Source organism: Pelecanus crispus, chromosome 2 (genome assembly GCF_030463565.1).
Source record: "Pelecanus crispus isolate bPelCri1 chromosome 2, bPelCri1.pri, whole genome shotgun sequence".
Lineage (NCBI taxonomy): Eukaryota > Metazoa > Chordata > Aves > Pelecaniformes > Pelecanidae > Pelecanus > Pelecanus crispus.
The window spans coordinates 119,031,318-119,046,067 of record NC_134644.1 but is presented as its reverse complement, the minus strand read 5'-3'; the positions used below and the strand labels follow the sequence as shown (position 1 = coordinate 119,046,067).

The 14,750-nt window shown below is 40.4% G+C and overlaps 1 protein-coding gene across 1 annotated transcript in view; it reads left to right on the top strand.

The window, feature by feature from the left end:
• The first annotated feature begins 463 nt into the window (after positions 1-463).
• The window catches only part of ARHGAP28 (Rho GTPase activating protein 28), a 72,492-nt gene continuing 58,205 nt past the window's right edge, over positions 464-14,750 (top strand). The window contains exon 1 of the mRNA XM_009490722.2: positions 464-594. Within this exon, the coding sequence (XP_009488997.2) occupies positions 464-594 (131 nt within the window). The remainder of the gene's footprint in view (positions 595-14,750) is intronic.

The following is a 14,750-nucleotide window of genomic DNA, read 5'->3' as shown; positions in this document are numbered from 1 at the left end:
TGCTCTGCCAAACCATGTTTTGTGTTTGAGTAGTGCTCTCCACTCATCTTGCTGCTTAACCGGCAAATAATTTCACTTAGTCAAGCCTATTTCAGGAGTAGGAGGAGTTATTAAGAAACTGACTTTTAAAAAGGAACAAAAAGGAAGAAAGCAAGAAGTTTTCCCGGCGGTCGCCCGGTGCCATGCGGGATTAACTCAGGTTTCTAGTTTCCTAGGAACGTAGTAACTTCCCCGTTGGTTGTTTTGTGGGCGGTGTTTTTGAATATATGCTAATTCAGCTTTCCTGACAGGGAGAGGAGCCGTGTCTCGGTTACACAGCTTTCCTGACAGCCAACGGTGGCAAGAGGCTGCTACAGAGCCAGGCCATGCGCTTGTGCTCGTGACAGGACCGCTCGCCCTCCCGTCGGGGCCGTCGGCACCCCCCGGTTGCCTTTGTCCCAGGCAGTGGGGCCAACATGTGCCTATGACCATGGAGATGAAGGACTCGGGCAGCGTGGTCCTGACAGCTTACCATCCCCACAGCCCAGCCAGGATCCCAAGCATGGAGCAGAGCTTTGTGCAGGACATCCCCCCCAGCCATTCGCCCACCAGCAGGTAAAGCCTGAGGCATGGGGATTGGTGCCGTGCCCTGACGTTTCGCCGGGGTCGGTTGTGGGTTTTGCTGACTGTATGTCAGCCCAAGAGCGTTTCCCTATCGCTTGGGCACTTCACGAGCATTTTGCTCTTGCATGTTTCTTGCCTCCACTGGGGAAGTGATTCAGCCCAGTGCTGCTGATCAGGATTGGGAGGGGGAAACACGAGTGCTTATTTTAAATCTTGTAAGTCAACAGATGAGGCCAGTTTCCTGCCCAAGACACTCAACAAGACAATCCCCAGGAAAAAAAAACACGTGACTCGGGCTTCTGCTCAGGTCGTTTAGGACTTGTTTAGGACTGTATTATGGAAAGTGAGAAAGCTGGAGTGACTGAGTTTGGCGCTCCGAAAGTTGATTCTGGCTTTGGTTTAGAGGATTATTTAATTCCTTCCCTATTCACCCACCAGGTCAGGACCAGCCCTTGCCTTTTTGTGAAATTGCAGTTGCTGCTTTGCACACCCACATACACACAATGGGAGACTGCATCGTTAAAGACTTAGTCTAAATAAGCAAATTCCTTTGGGTTGCAGGAAACTAAGCATTGTCTTAATTAATGCAGTTGTGTGTATGTTTACTTCCCTGCTCCGTAAGAATGCATGTATTTGCACAGTTCAAAAATAGCAGTTTGGGCAATTTTATTGTTTAAGAAGATCTCCTAAACGTATGTATCTGGGTTTTGCAATTTTCTCCAAAAGAAGTGGTATGAAAGTTCAGACTGTAAAAAGTTGAAGAAAGTAGGAAATGTTATTCTGTGGCTTGATTGAAAAAATGACAACTAAAGTCTGAGGAAGCAGTAGATGTCATTATCCCCAGGAATTAAGTCTTTGTGTTCTCCTAATAAAAATAATGCTATTTACTTCATATTGTTTATTTATAGGCCAATAGCTATTTTGTTTTCAATGTCATTATTTAGGTTAGCTGCATCTTCCTGTTCTTTGTGTATTTCCCTGGCTGTCTCATAAAGATAACTCCTTTGTTCTGCTAAACTGTTGTTTGAGAGCAGTAGCAAAATACACAATTTCATGTTAAGAAAAGAAACACAGTCTGGGTTTTTAGATGCAGTAAGAATGGCATTTGCTACTCAAAACAGAGAGCAGTGGTTTGGCATTGGGTCACTGGGGAGCATGTTATTTCTTCCACAAGGAAGAATGCTAAACTCAATCTCCCTTTGAGTCTGTGAGCAACGGAAATGTGGTGTTTTGCTATTTTTCTTGTAGGTGTGCTAATTGTTTTAAAATGCTCTTGAAATTTGAGCTCAGGGTGTATGAGGGTTTAAATCACATACGTATCACCTAAGAAAAGCAGAAGTGCAAATTGCAGTTCCTGAAAGAAAAAAAGAAAAGAGGATCCTAGCATTTTGATGAGGAACATATTTTGGAAGCTCCTGCCATGAGGCAAAGACATGTGTGTCTCTATATGTCTATGTGTCCATAAGATTTTGGTGCTGTATCCCCTTTCTTGTCCTCAACTTCCTGCAGCTGTCTAATAGCAATAGCCAAATTCTGCCATATGGGCAGCCAGTGACTGTCTGAGTTTCCAAAGCCTGTTCAAGAGAGGGATTTTATTAACCCAGCATGCAGTCCTCTGGAATGCAGAATCCATGAAGGCAAATGCACTGAGCTTTTCAGCAAATGGTAAAATAGGCTCCAGCTTAATCCCTACTTCATCTTCTAAGAACTCTTTCCTGGACTGCATTTTCTGTATAGTTTCCTCTGCCGCCATCCTAATGCAAGAAGCTTTACTATAGACTCTGTCTGGTGTTCCTCGATCCCTAGGGCAGCCACCCACATTACAGCATGCTAACTCCTTGAGTCTCCAGGAGAATGATTCAAAAAAGCATGCAAAGCACAGAGGTGTTTCCTACTTTTTGCTTGATGACAAAAGCAGTTGGGACTCAGAGCCTGACTTTCCTCTCAATTCAGTTGGGTTTAGTTAGATGTAGCTCTAACGAAGGCCATACTTCAGATACATGTCTGTGAGAACAGAATCAGTCTTGGACTTTAGCCTTTGATTTGATAAACTGCTGACCAGTTCTTTCTCAGCTTAGGAATCAAGATAGTTCATTTTCCTTTTCTTCCCAAAACACTTCTCTTGTTTTAGAGTGATGTTCCATTTATATCAGAAGAACAGCTCCACTCACCAGAACCAGGCCTGGATCTTGAGTGTCTCCCAGCTGTTTTCTCTTGCAAACACTTTCACTTTGGGAACCTTCTAAGCAGAGGTTTCTCACAGAAAGGGGAAGCTAATGCAGCCTCAGTCAACATTAAACTGCTCTGCTTCCCACTACTTAAAAAGGTGTTGATAAAAAAAGGAAAGATTCAAGTAGCCATGATGAACCTCTAAAAAAAAGAGTAATCTCAAACACTTTTGCCAATCCCAGTACATACCTGAGAAGCCCATGGACACCAAAGTTTACACTAATAAAGAACCTTAGGTGCATCAGACCACTTGGATTCACATCCATCTACAGCTCCTGAAGGGCCAATCAGGCAGGCATTCTGTGCGCGTCTAAAACACACCGGCAGTATTAGCATCAGCATGAAGTATAGAAGCCACAAATATTTTAATTCATAAGCCCAGTGGGAGGAGAGTGTATATACCCCATTATATGTTAGGGGATATTAGCTGGTGGGCTGTAAGGGGGACAGGAGAAAATGTGCTTTACCTGCTTCAAATGGAAGACGCATCAGGGTGCCATGAAGGATGGTAAATTCATAGGTGTAATGAAGGGGAGAGTGGGATGAAAGTTTGACTAGGTAGTGATGCCATCACCAATCTGCAAAGGAGAATTCTAGCTTCCAAATTTGCTGTTGGATAACATTAATAAAAAGGTTAAGAAGAGGGACCACAAATTCCAGCCATTCTCCAGAACAAGAGAGCATCAGGGGGACTAAAGATAGCTGTACTTAAATATCTCCTCCGCAGCTATCTGTATCATTCATTTCTGTCTTTCTCCTTTTGTTCTATCTTGCAGACTTACTTACTTTACCAGTTCTACACATGAGGTGAGCCCTGAAAACTGCACTGTTGAGTTTGCTAGAGGTCCAGGAGAATTCTCCATCCAAATCTTCCTTTAATTCTGTTTAATGCAACTAGCACATTCATTTTCCATTTTTCTCATGGGACAATCAAGTCCCTTCACTTCACTTGTCATCTGCTTTGAAAGATGGCAATTGTTGATAGCATTTATATTATTCCTATCTTTTTTTACTTATTGCTTTTGAGAACAAGATGTTGGAGACACCTCTGTTTTCTTCGCTTGGCAGTCAGACTAACTCTACGGCATATGAGTAAAGCAGGGAAGATTTCTGTGCTTAAGGCGTCCCCCTCACATTTTTTTAATCCCATTTATTAGAACTCAGATGTCACAAGTACCAGTACCAAACACCCCAGAATATCACACTACCCTTTTCAATACAGATACTGTCTCAGTGCAAAGGTGAAAGTGCCGATTTATATTATGTAATGGTCAACTTTCCCATTCTCACTTCAGAGAATGAAGGACTTTGTAGTTGTGCACAAATACTGCTCTTGGATTATATAGAGGAAAAGTGGGGCCACGGCCATATGTCTACCTCACATCTCCCTTTTATCCTGCTAGGAGAAGCCAGGAAGAGTAATTCCTGTGCTCAGAGGAAACAGGCATGACCTTTATGCCAAATGGCCAGTGAGCTCTCTAAGGTAATTATGCAATTAGGGCAGTACAAAGCATTCTGAAGTGAGTCATGCTGAAGCTTTCCTTGACTCAAGTATGAGAGTTAGGGAGTTCCTCAGCCCGTCTGTTACTAGCATATCTACCAGCAAAGAACTCATCCTGCCCTGCAAATCACAGATATTTCCACTGCAATGAGTGACTTATGCTTATATGTGCATGAGATAAGAATCAGAGGAAAGAAAATGCATGTTCACAGGCTTTGTTCCTCCAGAATGGGTTTAGAGCAGCTTTTAAAGGGCACATCAAGCTTTTTATACATGGAATAAATATCTTTATAATCAATACTCATGCAAAGAGCAGCATATATACTACCAAACCTAGGAGCTTGCCAGATATGTAAAGGACAAAGTGGATTTCAGCACCACTGAACAACGCAGCCGAGACCCCTTCTTAGCTTCTCCCCCAGTCAACAGTAAGTCTGGCACTTCCGGTTGTTTCAGGGAAATGCCTTTCCAATCTCTTCATGTTCAGCATGCCTCCCTCCTCCTACTGCCAGGGAATGACTTTCAGGCAGGCATCAGTAAACTGTAGAGTCAAAAAAGAACAGGAAAAAATTGTGAAGATTCTATGTTGCTTTGAGTTACTTGCTGGTAGCTTCCAGGATCACAGCTCTCCCAGTCTAAGACCTGCAGATTTGGGGCCAATTGTAAAGACATTACACTGGACAAGCATGGCACCAGATCCTTTTTCAATATTCATCCCCCCTTGCAAGCCCCAAGATACTACAGAGATACATCAGGTTGAAGTAAAGTGTCCTGAAATAATGGTTGTGTCCCTGGAAGGAATATAACTGGAGGAGGAGCCTTTATGAACCAAAATTTGGCTTGTGACGAGAAGAGCTGGATGAGCAGTTCAGGTTTTATCCCAACAGAAGCAGATTTTATCACACTGAAGTAAGGTTTGTATGCCCTGAGGCTGGGTGATCTGGTTTTAATTTCTGTCAGCGCTGATTGAGCAGCTCCCCTGCTCAATTGTAAACAAGTGATGTCAAGAATGTCTTCTGAGTGATGCAGGATAAATAACCTTAACTATTTTGGATGTTTATCTCACTCTACCATAAACTTCCCCAGAAGACAAAAATAAAAAGCTGGCTCCTTTTCCACAGTAAATCTTGACAAAACTTGGGCCTCTTGCAGTAACTTGGGACTCAAAACCTATGAAATTAATATTTTAAAATGTACTAAAAACAGTAAAAGAGAACCCCACAAAACAGTAGTCTAGGAAAAGACTGTATTGACATAGGTTGGGAAAAAAATACATTTTGTGGAAAAAACACTTTTTATAATTTCTAGCAGCTTTCTAAAATATTATTTTTAAATTATATTTTTCTAGATGTTAAGAATGATGATTCTTAATAAAATATTTACTGTGAGGATGCATATAACTAAGTCAGACAATAGTAGACTCGCTTTTCCTGTAGGTTTTAGAAATACCTACAGAATGTCCTCTGGGAGCCTCACTGAGGAATGTAGTATTTATAGCCAGTTCCTCATGTTATGGTTGAAACTAGAGTTGGCTTCTCTGGTTTCTTTTTAGTTCGGTGCTCCTGCTGCTCTCCCTGGTACCTCCATATGTAGAGCTGATGGAAAACATCTGGCACTGTCCCTTTGATCATTTTGTTTGGCTGAGCATTTAGCCAGCTGCCCCATTCATTTTTAACTAAGTCACTTATCTCTGATTACACAAGGGCTGGAGCTGCCTGCAAAAAAAACGTAGGACCTGAGAGCCCTGCATCCCCTACACAGACACCTTCAGATTGGATCTGGCAGACTGACAGCACTGGCATAACAAACCGCCAGGAATCAAGAACCGTAAAGTGTTATTTTTGCACAGGAGATCAAAATAATTCAGTGTAAATGTGTGGAAAATGTGCAGTGGTGGGAACTGCAAGACACAACTATGGAACACTAGTAAAAGTCCTAGCTAGAACAGTATCTGAAAAGCATCTGGTTAGCGCTGTATAAATATAGAATCACATCCTGAAATATTATGGAGTATCCATAGCAAACAATCAAGTTAACATCCTGGATTTTGGCTAACCACAGTGCTAGCAGCCATTTGGCTCACTGTGGTGCCTTGCTCCAGCTGGCCAGGCAGCACAGCAGAGTAAGGCTAGCAGGCAGCACGTCCACCATCAGGGTGGGACCATCATCTGTGCAGCCTTCAGGTACCACCTTGGTGGGTGCATTAAAAGAGCACAGGAGAGAAACCAGGAGAAGAGTGTCCAGAGTCATGTCCCATGCTGGTGACTCAAGCCCCGCATCCTATCTAGCATTTTGGACCCTTTGCCTGCCTCCTTCTTTTTCTGTCAGTGGAAACAGTCCCTACCATGGTCTTCCAAGTCCTGTTGTATGTGCCAGGCACTCAGAAGAGGGAGACAAAAAAAAAGAATGTAAGGGGGTGGGAGGAAGAGAGGACCAAAGGAGGACAGGAGAAGGACCACCTTCACAGGTATATGACCTGATTCTCCTCCCTGTATGCAAATAAAAGGAGTTGGAGTGAGAAAAGAAGTGTCTCCCGAAGGATGTTGTGTGGTGAGACCATTTACAGCTGATCCCCAAGTCCCACCAGACACATGTGGCAATGGGTTTTGGAATGGCATTTAAGTGGTGATTTTGAAGTCAAAAGCTGAAACAATTTAAAAGACAGGTTGTTTGAAAAAGAGCCCCTATTATCCTGAAGGACTATTTTAGCAGAGGTCAAGTGCTTGAGTTGGCATCCCTTGTAACTAATGCAAGGGAAAGACTGATGCTCTGTGAGGGATCCCTCATCTCTGTAAGTCATTTTTTCCCCTGTCTGTATCCATTAACTTTCCAGACACTGCCAGAGTCTCTGAGAAGAGTGGAACAAACACTGGAGCAGGGAGCCTCTTATCAGCTTGTTTGTTTGAAGCTGGTTATGTTTTCTTATTTAGGATGCTATGTGTAATACTCGGCTACTGTAAGCCTGTGGGATTTTCAGATGTGCAAAATCATCCAGTTTAGGATGGATCTATGCTGGATGTTTAGACAGAAGAAGGCTGAACAAAGGAGAGACAGAAATCTCTGCTACTAAGTGTTGCCATTATTGAATTTGCACCTGAGGACTATACTTCCACAAGCCTTTTATAACATCTTTTTGTGCAGAAGTTGCTCTGAGCATACAATGAGCAAAATAATGACCATAAGCCTTTTTGTGGAGGGTAGAAGAGCCCTACCAGTGCAGAGAGTCAGAGGGGAGTATATACTGAAAACCTATATTGGATGTAGAAGCCCAGCTGGGTTGACATCATTTACCAGCTGAAAGTAAAGCAAAAGGCAAGCTGGGGAACTGTTTTAAATGTCTGTGGAGAAAACCTCAGGACATCAGACATCAGGTCACTCTCACAGTTTGCTTCCAGAGATGGAAGAAGCTCTAGAGCTGCAAGTCCTCGTATTTTACTACAGCTAATCAGAAAAACACTAGCTTCCCAAAGGACAGATTTGGGCAGGGAATAACAAACTTATACAAGACCTGAATTTGACTCACCGAGTAGTATGTTCCTTGCCAACTACACCCCTGCAGACATCAGAGAGTCTGCAGTTACCCAGACTCTGGGTTAGTCTATGCAAACTCTAGGTATGGCAATGGAGAACTTCCTCCCCATCAGTTTCTCTTTCTCTGGCTAATAAAAGCTCAGAACAAAATATCATCCAAGCTTATTTTCTGGCCCAGTGATGATCATACTTATTGGTCAAGAGAGAATCTAAAAGTGAGAATGTCAGATCCTTTTTAAGGCTAACATTAGCATGAGAGCAAGAACTGGATAGTTGTAGCATTCAGTCTAACACAAAATGCTCTTTTTTATATTCTAGTCTAATAAATGTTCGATAACAAATCCTGCAGTGGAACATCAAGTGGGATATTAGCCTTGTTTATACACATGGACTGAGTTAATGGATACTTAGGTGTAGTAATGAAGGTTTTACCTCTGAATTCAGTGGAAATAGGATCAAGCCATCAGAACTCAAACCTTTTTGTCAGTACCTTTGCTTAGAGGGCATGATCTGCTTATGCTAACTCTTGTCTCAGCTCAGGCTGACTTCCTGTTTAATAAGATTCTTGCAGAATAAGGTATCAGTATGAAGTCTTAGATAATTAAAACATAATGGTGACTAGGCCTGTCTTCCTTTTGCAGTAATTCCCTCCGTTATTCAAATATTTTGAAAACTCAAGTTCTAAATATTTGTCTGGATGTATCAGAGATGAATATAAAATCTTTGCTGTAGTTACAGGTGAAACATGGAGCAGGGGAGTCTAGGACATTCTCTGAAGATGTTTTGCAGGCGTGGCTGTCCTTTGCCATTTCTGGGCCAGATGGTGCCCATATCATGCATGTGCAAGGAAGTGAAAGGAAACAGTGAGCTTATCCTGATGAACAGAGACAAGGGAAGCCTTTGTACTCAGGCTGGAGCAGGATTTCATATTGAAAGTGCTCACTTTTGGAGAGAAGGTGGGCAGAAGGAAGCAGGGACAGCTGGCCAAGCACAGGAGAAGGGTCTTTTAAATATGTGGGAGTCTTTAATCTCCTGCTGAAACAATTGTGTCCGCCTTGTGTAAGGTCCTTCTTACATCTTCCACTCAGAGGATGCATTTCCCCATAATCCCCAGTGATCTGCTGCAATCCTTTGATGCTGCCCTGCTTGCTTGCTTTCTTCCCTCCTTCTCTCTTTCAATTAGCAAAAGCAATTAAGCCATGAGAATTTAAGGATAGCATTACTGGAAATGTGAGGTTTCTGGAAGTATACTTTTATTCTTATTTACATGTGTGTGTGTACAATATGTACAAGTCCATAGACGGAGGATGAAGCTTAAGGCTACCCACAGGTCATTGGCAATTCACAGAGTATATGGCAAACATTAGAATGAATTATCCCACAAGTCAAATATTAACTGGAATCTTCTTCAAGCGTATGACTTCAAGCCACCTCTTCCCTCTGACAAAGAGTGGCAATTAAACAAACAAAGGAACCTACCATGTCAATTTTGGAAAAGCCTTCTTCAATATGCAGGACGTCCATGTTCTGTATTTAGGAAGCACACAACAGATTTTTTGGGAGGGACGTTGACTCGGCAGCTGTTTTGTGTGGTCAAGATGCATTTCATCCTTAATGATGGAAGAATCCATCTCTTATGGTTTTTTTTAACTATTGAATCTTTTTTTATAAGATTTAGCTAACATAGGCCTGAAGTTAACTGTGCCACATTCAGCAATGCAGTAAGACCATGCAAACCAAACTAGCTTGCCTCAGTCTACACTGAACACAAGTAAATCTGCAGTTAATTACGTTACGTCCCATGCAACAATGAGTCACTGTAGTTTTAAGTAATCACCCATTTGTATGGGGAATTTATTGTCGTAGGATGTCCTTGGAGGCCCATTTTCTCTTTCTAGATTCAAACATGGGGTAACATATCCATGTGGGTAATGAGGATGTCTATAACTAACACTGTAAGTGCTATCAAAAATTCTAAAAGATACAGTAAACTGTATTTTTCACAGTTAATCTTCTCCTACTTCCTTGGAGACTTCCTGAAGCAAGAAGGAGGTGTACTCATTTTTTATTTAATTTGCAGTCCTTTTTTTTGCTTTCAGACACAAGACACTGAAATTTGTGTACTATGCGTATGTAAGGCCCAGTTCTGACACCTACTGAAAATCTGTATTACAGGCAAAAAGGAACTAAATACAGCAGTGGAAAAAAATCAGAAAGTTCAGTCTGACACCATAAGGTTTAATGGCAAGGTAATAAATCCATGGCTTCAGTGAATTTCATGATTACCATGTAACAATTACAACACAGGAATTCGGGATATCTTTTTACGGGGTGGTCACAAGCAATGCTGACCTCCCTTTGCCTGTGTCCAGGAGCTGTACAGTGATGTTAGCACAGCATTTTGCCCAAGCCACTAAGCAGGCGCAGCTCCGCACTACCACAGCTATAAGTAGTCTGGCCCAGGGAAGCCTGTGTCCAGCCCGCTGACACAGCAGTGAAACTTGAAGGCTGGAATTCAAAGTGTTTAGACAAATGCTTCAGGACTGATAAGAAAAAAAAGGGTATGTTTTTTTTCTGAACAGGCCACTCTGCTGATTAATAGGTTAGGCTGGGTATTTTCAGGTCTAGGTGCCTAAAGTAAATAGGTATAAAGTTACACTGCATTTTTCTCAATTATTTTGCAGGCTGGAGGGGAAGCTTTATCCAACTTACTTGAACCATAACAGAATATCTCATTCATTTGTGCAAATCAGATTCCTACCAGTGCAAAGCACATGAAAAAGGAGTGGTGCTTGTGATATTCAGTCAGAAAAGCTTATTGACAATACTATGAAGGTATTCATCATCTGAATCCCTGCAGACTCCAGCAGCAGAGTCAAGGGTACACAGGGATACAGAACTAGTCCTGATGAATAAATTTAAAGAATATTTTAAATTTTTATTAAGTTAGATTTTTTCCTCTAACTTAGCTAATCCATGTGAAGAGTAGAGTTCTGATTTTCCTAGAGAATAGAGCCTAAAATATCTTTTATTTCTCAAACAATAGATAGGCCAGTCAGCATCTGAATATCCATTAGAATCTCTTTTCTAATTAAATCTCATCAGCTGGATCAGGAATATGATGATGTTCAGGGGCTGAATGGAGCCGCATTCAAACACTGTAAATAAGGTTCATAACCTTTATGCCTGAGCTGTCAGTTCAGCCTTTGGTTTCTGAATCATTTCATGGCATTGATCCAGGGCTTCAGTTACGCTGAAAAAGACATTGACCACTGCATAAGTGGGTGGAAAAACATCATTCAGCAGTTAGCTGGGTATATCTGCTGAAAGTATGTCTGTAATTCTGTGAAAGAGATGGTGTTACTAAGAACAGATTGGTTTCTGAGACTGCCTTGAACCCAGCCAGCTGTATGTTAAACCCTCAAAGGCTGACAACGTGCATTCCTAATTATATCAGTGGAGTGGATGGCTAGATTAAGTTACCTCCTTTGAGACTGTTGGTGATGAGTTTCCATCACTGGGATAGATTTTATATTTCATCCAAACCAAAGGGAACCCCAGGCTGTGCAACAATAGAAATGAACCAGTCACTGAAATGGTATGTGTCCGTGGGACTACCCTAAAGCCCGCAGATAGCCACATCCCATGATTTCACTGGACATAGCAATAGCAATAATATTTGATAGGCAATGTTTGAAGACCTTGAATAAATTTAAACTTAGTACTGGGTTCACCTTTGAAATTAAGTAAAGCAGTTTGCATCAGGTACCAGAAACAGCCAGGAAAATAATAGATAGTGGGAAGAGTTTTTCTGATATCTTTACAGAAAATGCATATTTATGGCCTTGGCCATCTTCACAGGGTCTTACAACATTCGCTGACGTCAATATACTTAAGCAACTGGTATAGCTGAAGATAATAAGCTCAGTATTTATTTTTCTGTGCTTTTCTGTGATCTATATTTAGTTAAAAACTTAATACCACTTTTCCATCATTTGTGACAACCTATAAAATGAGTAATGCCCTATAAAGTGATTACAGCAGACCGAATGTAGCATCTTCCAAAGATCACTTGAAAGCAATGAGTAGGTCTCGGGGATAAACAATGCACAACACGTACTTACATAAGGTGAGAGGAGTAACATATCCTTACAGAAGGGGAGGAAACTTCTTAATCTTCAATATCAGTTTTACATTTGATGAAAAGAATTTGCTCGTTTTGCAAAACTGCTGCTGTGAATTTTATGTTTGGGAGACTTAAGGAAAAATCCTGTTTGCTTAAGCTAACATTTCTGCCACAACTGGCCTTTCTCACATTTAAGCCATGCTACCTAAAGCCAGAGAGATGAAACAGTGCTCTGTACCTGCCACCTGGAAAATCCTGTTTAGAATTACGCAGTGTGATGGGCCAATCAGATAAGTCATGTCTGTAGAGAGGACATGTTTGTTTTAACTGTTGAACTGTGGAGGTTATAGAGAGTTGAATCTTTGGATTACAAATGTAATTGACATCTCACAACATTTAAGGTCAGATCTAAAATGCCTCTTGGTGGCAGTAGGCTTTGGGCTTCTCTCTAAAGATCTAGATGTCCCTGCAACCAACTCTATATCCTTGATATACATTGTGGTGCTTCTTTTTGGTCATTTATGCTATTCACTCCATTCTCTTATTTACTCTTAAATTCTTCACAGGGATGAATCAGTTATTGAAATTCTCTGTAATTAGATTTCTGTTGAATCCACTTAGTGCATCCACTTTGATAAAAAACAATAAACTTAGCCAAAAGCTACTGAACGACACAGGAAAGATAATTGAGTGGGGCAATTCTGTAATGGTCACTCATGATGGAAAAAATTAGCAAGTTCAATGGGATATTTTTCCTATTAAATTCATCATAGTCACTTTTTTGGATTGCCCTCAGAGAAATATACTTACGAATGGAAATATTATCACAAGTTAGCACTGGACCCCAAAATCCAAACAAAACAATGAAGCAACACAGACTTTCCTTCCTATTCTGATTGCATCACTGGAACCACTGCCTAATAGAGGGATTTTGTTTAAAAAAACTTCCTTCTGTGTTTTTTACAGTGCTGTGTGTCTGCATTCCTGTTCATTTGTATGCTTAGTTAGCTGAAATCAAATACAATGATGCAGATCTCCAAGCAGCTATAAAAACTCAAACTGAGCAATACTAGCAGCAAAAAAATATTCTACTTAGCGACCTTCATGGGAATTGCTGTGCAGAAAGCAAAAGAGCTGATGCAAAATCATGTATGTGTTTTTCCTTCATGTTATTTTGTCATTATGTAACTGCTCAGAAGTTTGCTCTTTAGCAGACTTCAAATAGATGTATGGATAGGTAACAAAGGATGTACTGTTTGTGCCTCTGCCTCATGCACAGCTATCCTCTGGCTGGCAGCTGGAAAGTGGCTAGATTTTAAGAAATTCTGTAAGTATAAAGCTGTGGGATTTTTTTCCTCTACCTGTGCTGTTCTCTATGCTTTTGATATTACTTTTTATTTTTAATGAGTTGCTCTTTTCTGGTTTTGCAATAAGTCCTATATATTTTGAGAATGGGGAAGGTATTTTGGTCTTTGCAGTTGATGTTGTGCCTTCTAGGGATGAATCATTGAATTGATTTTGATCATAAACATCAATTTAAATTAATCTAAATACAATTTTCAGGTGCCTAAGATAAGAAGATTGGTGGAGATTTATGTCATCCTATACGGATTTTCAGAATGTGCAGCTTATGTAAAGATAAAATAAAATAATACAACAACCAGTCAGAAACCTAACCAAGGAATCTTCCAATCATTAAAAGAATCTAAAGGAACTCATGAGAAAACTCAAAATTTAAGGATAAAGTTAAGGAAATAGAAAGTACCTAAGTAAAAAAGAAAACATCTAAAATCTACTTTTATGACAACCATGTTTTCATGTGAATGCTTTTGCTACACAGATGAGAGGGGTTTTTTTGCATCTGTCTTGTCATGAAACAAAACTTGGATAGTCAGTCTTTGAAAATGAGACATGTTTGACAGCACTGGAAGAGATCTTGCTTACTAAGTAGTGAAGTGAATGATAGACCAAAACCATGATGAAAGTAGATGAAAGATCATGCAAAATTCTTCAGCTGAAGCTTATCTTAAATGAATCTTAACTTCAACATTATGTGGTGCTTTATTTAAATTAGTGATTTAATCATGCACTTATGGAAATCAAAGCTGTTGAAAAGTTCTGTAATAGCATTATGTGGAAAAGAAAGTTTGTGAGTAGAATATTAAATACTGATTGTTGAAATCAAAATAGTTACTCAGAAGTCTAAACAAGCAACTGAAACACACTGATGTCACTAGGCATTTCAACAAAGAAAGCATAAGCAAATACATGTTCATACCAGACATGACGGGAGAACTTTTTTGAAAGGTCAAGTCTGTACATTTCTTTGATGCATCCCTTGAAATGCCTAAGGTCAAATTATTTATTACACTGTATTTGAGTTCTGACTATTATCCTATACAATATGTAAATAGGAAAGTCCTGCTTCCGTGGAAATTATTAGAAAGTAGCTTCTTGGTTGGCTGTGACCTCATGCTCTGATCCAATGTTTGCCTAACAAAAATGAAATTAGCTTTACTTTGCACAAAGAAACCCACCAGATAATATCATGAGTGGAAATTTTTGACTTATACACTTCTACTGCCTGTACTATAGAAAGTTTTCTGATTTGCTCTATTTCTAAGCACTTTGAACACCTTTTGATGGATGGGCTGGTTTTAACCCTAATGACAAGATAAATAATGAGAGCAATTCTGTGGCTCCTTTGAGTTGCTGTAGATGTTTAATTTTCATTGGACACAAACTTTATCATAAACTTAT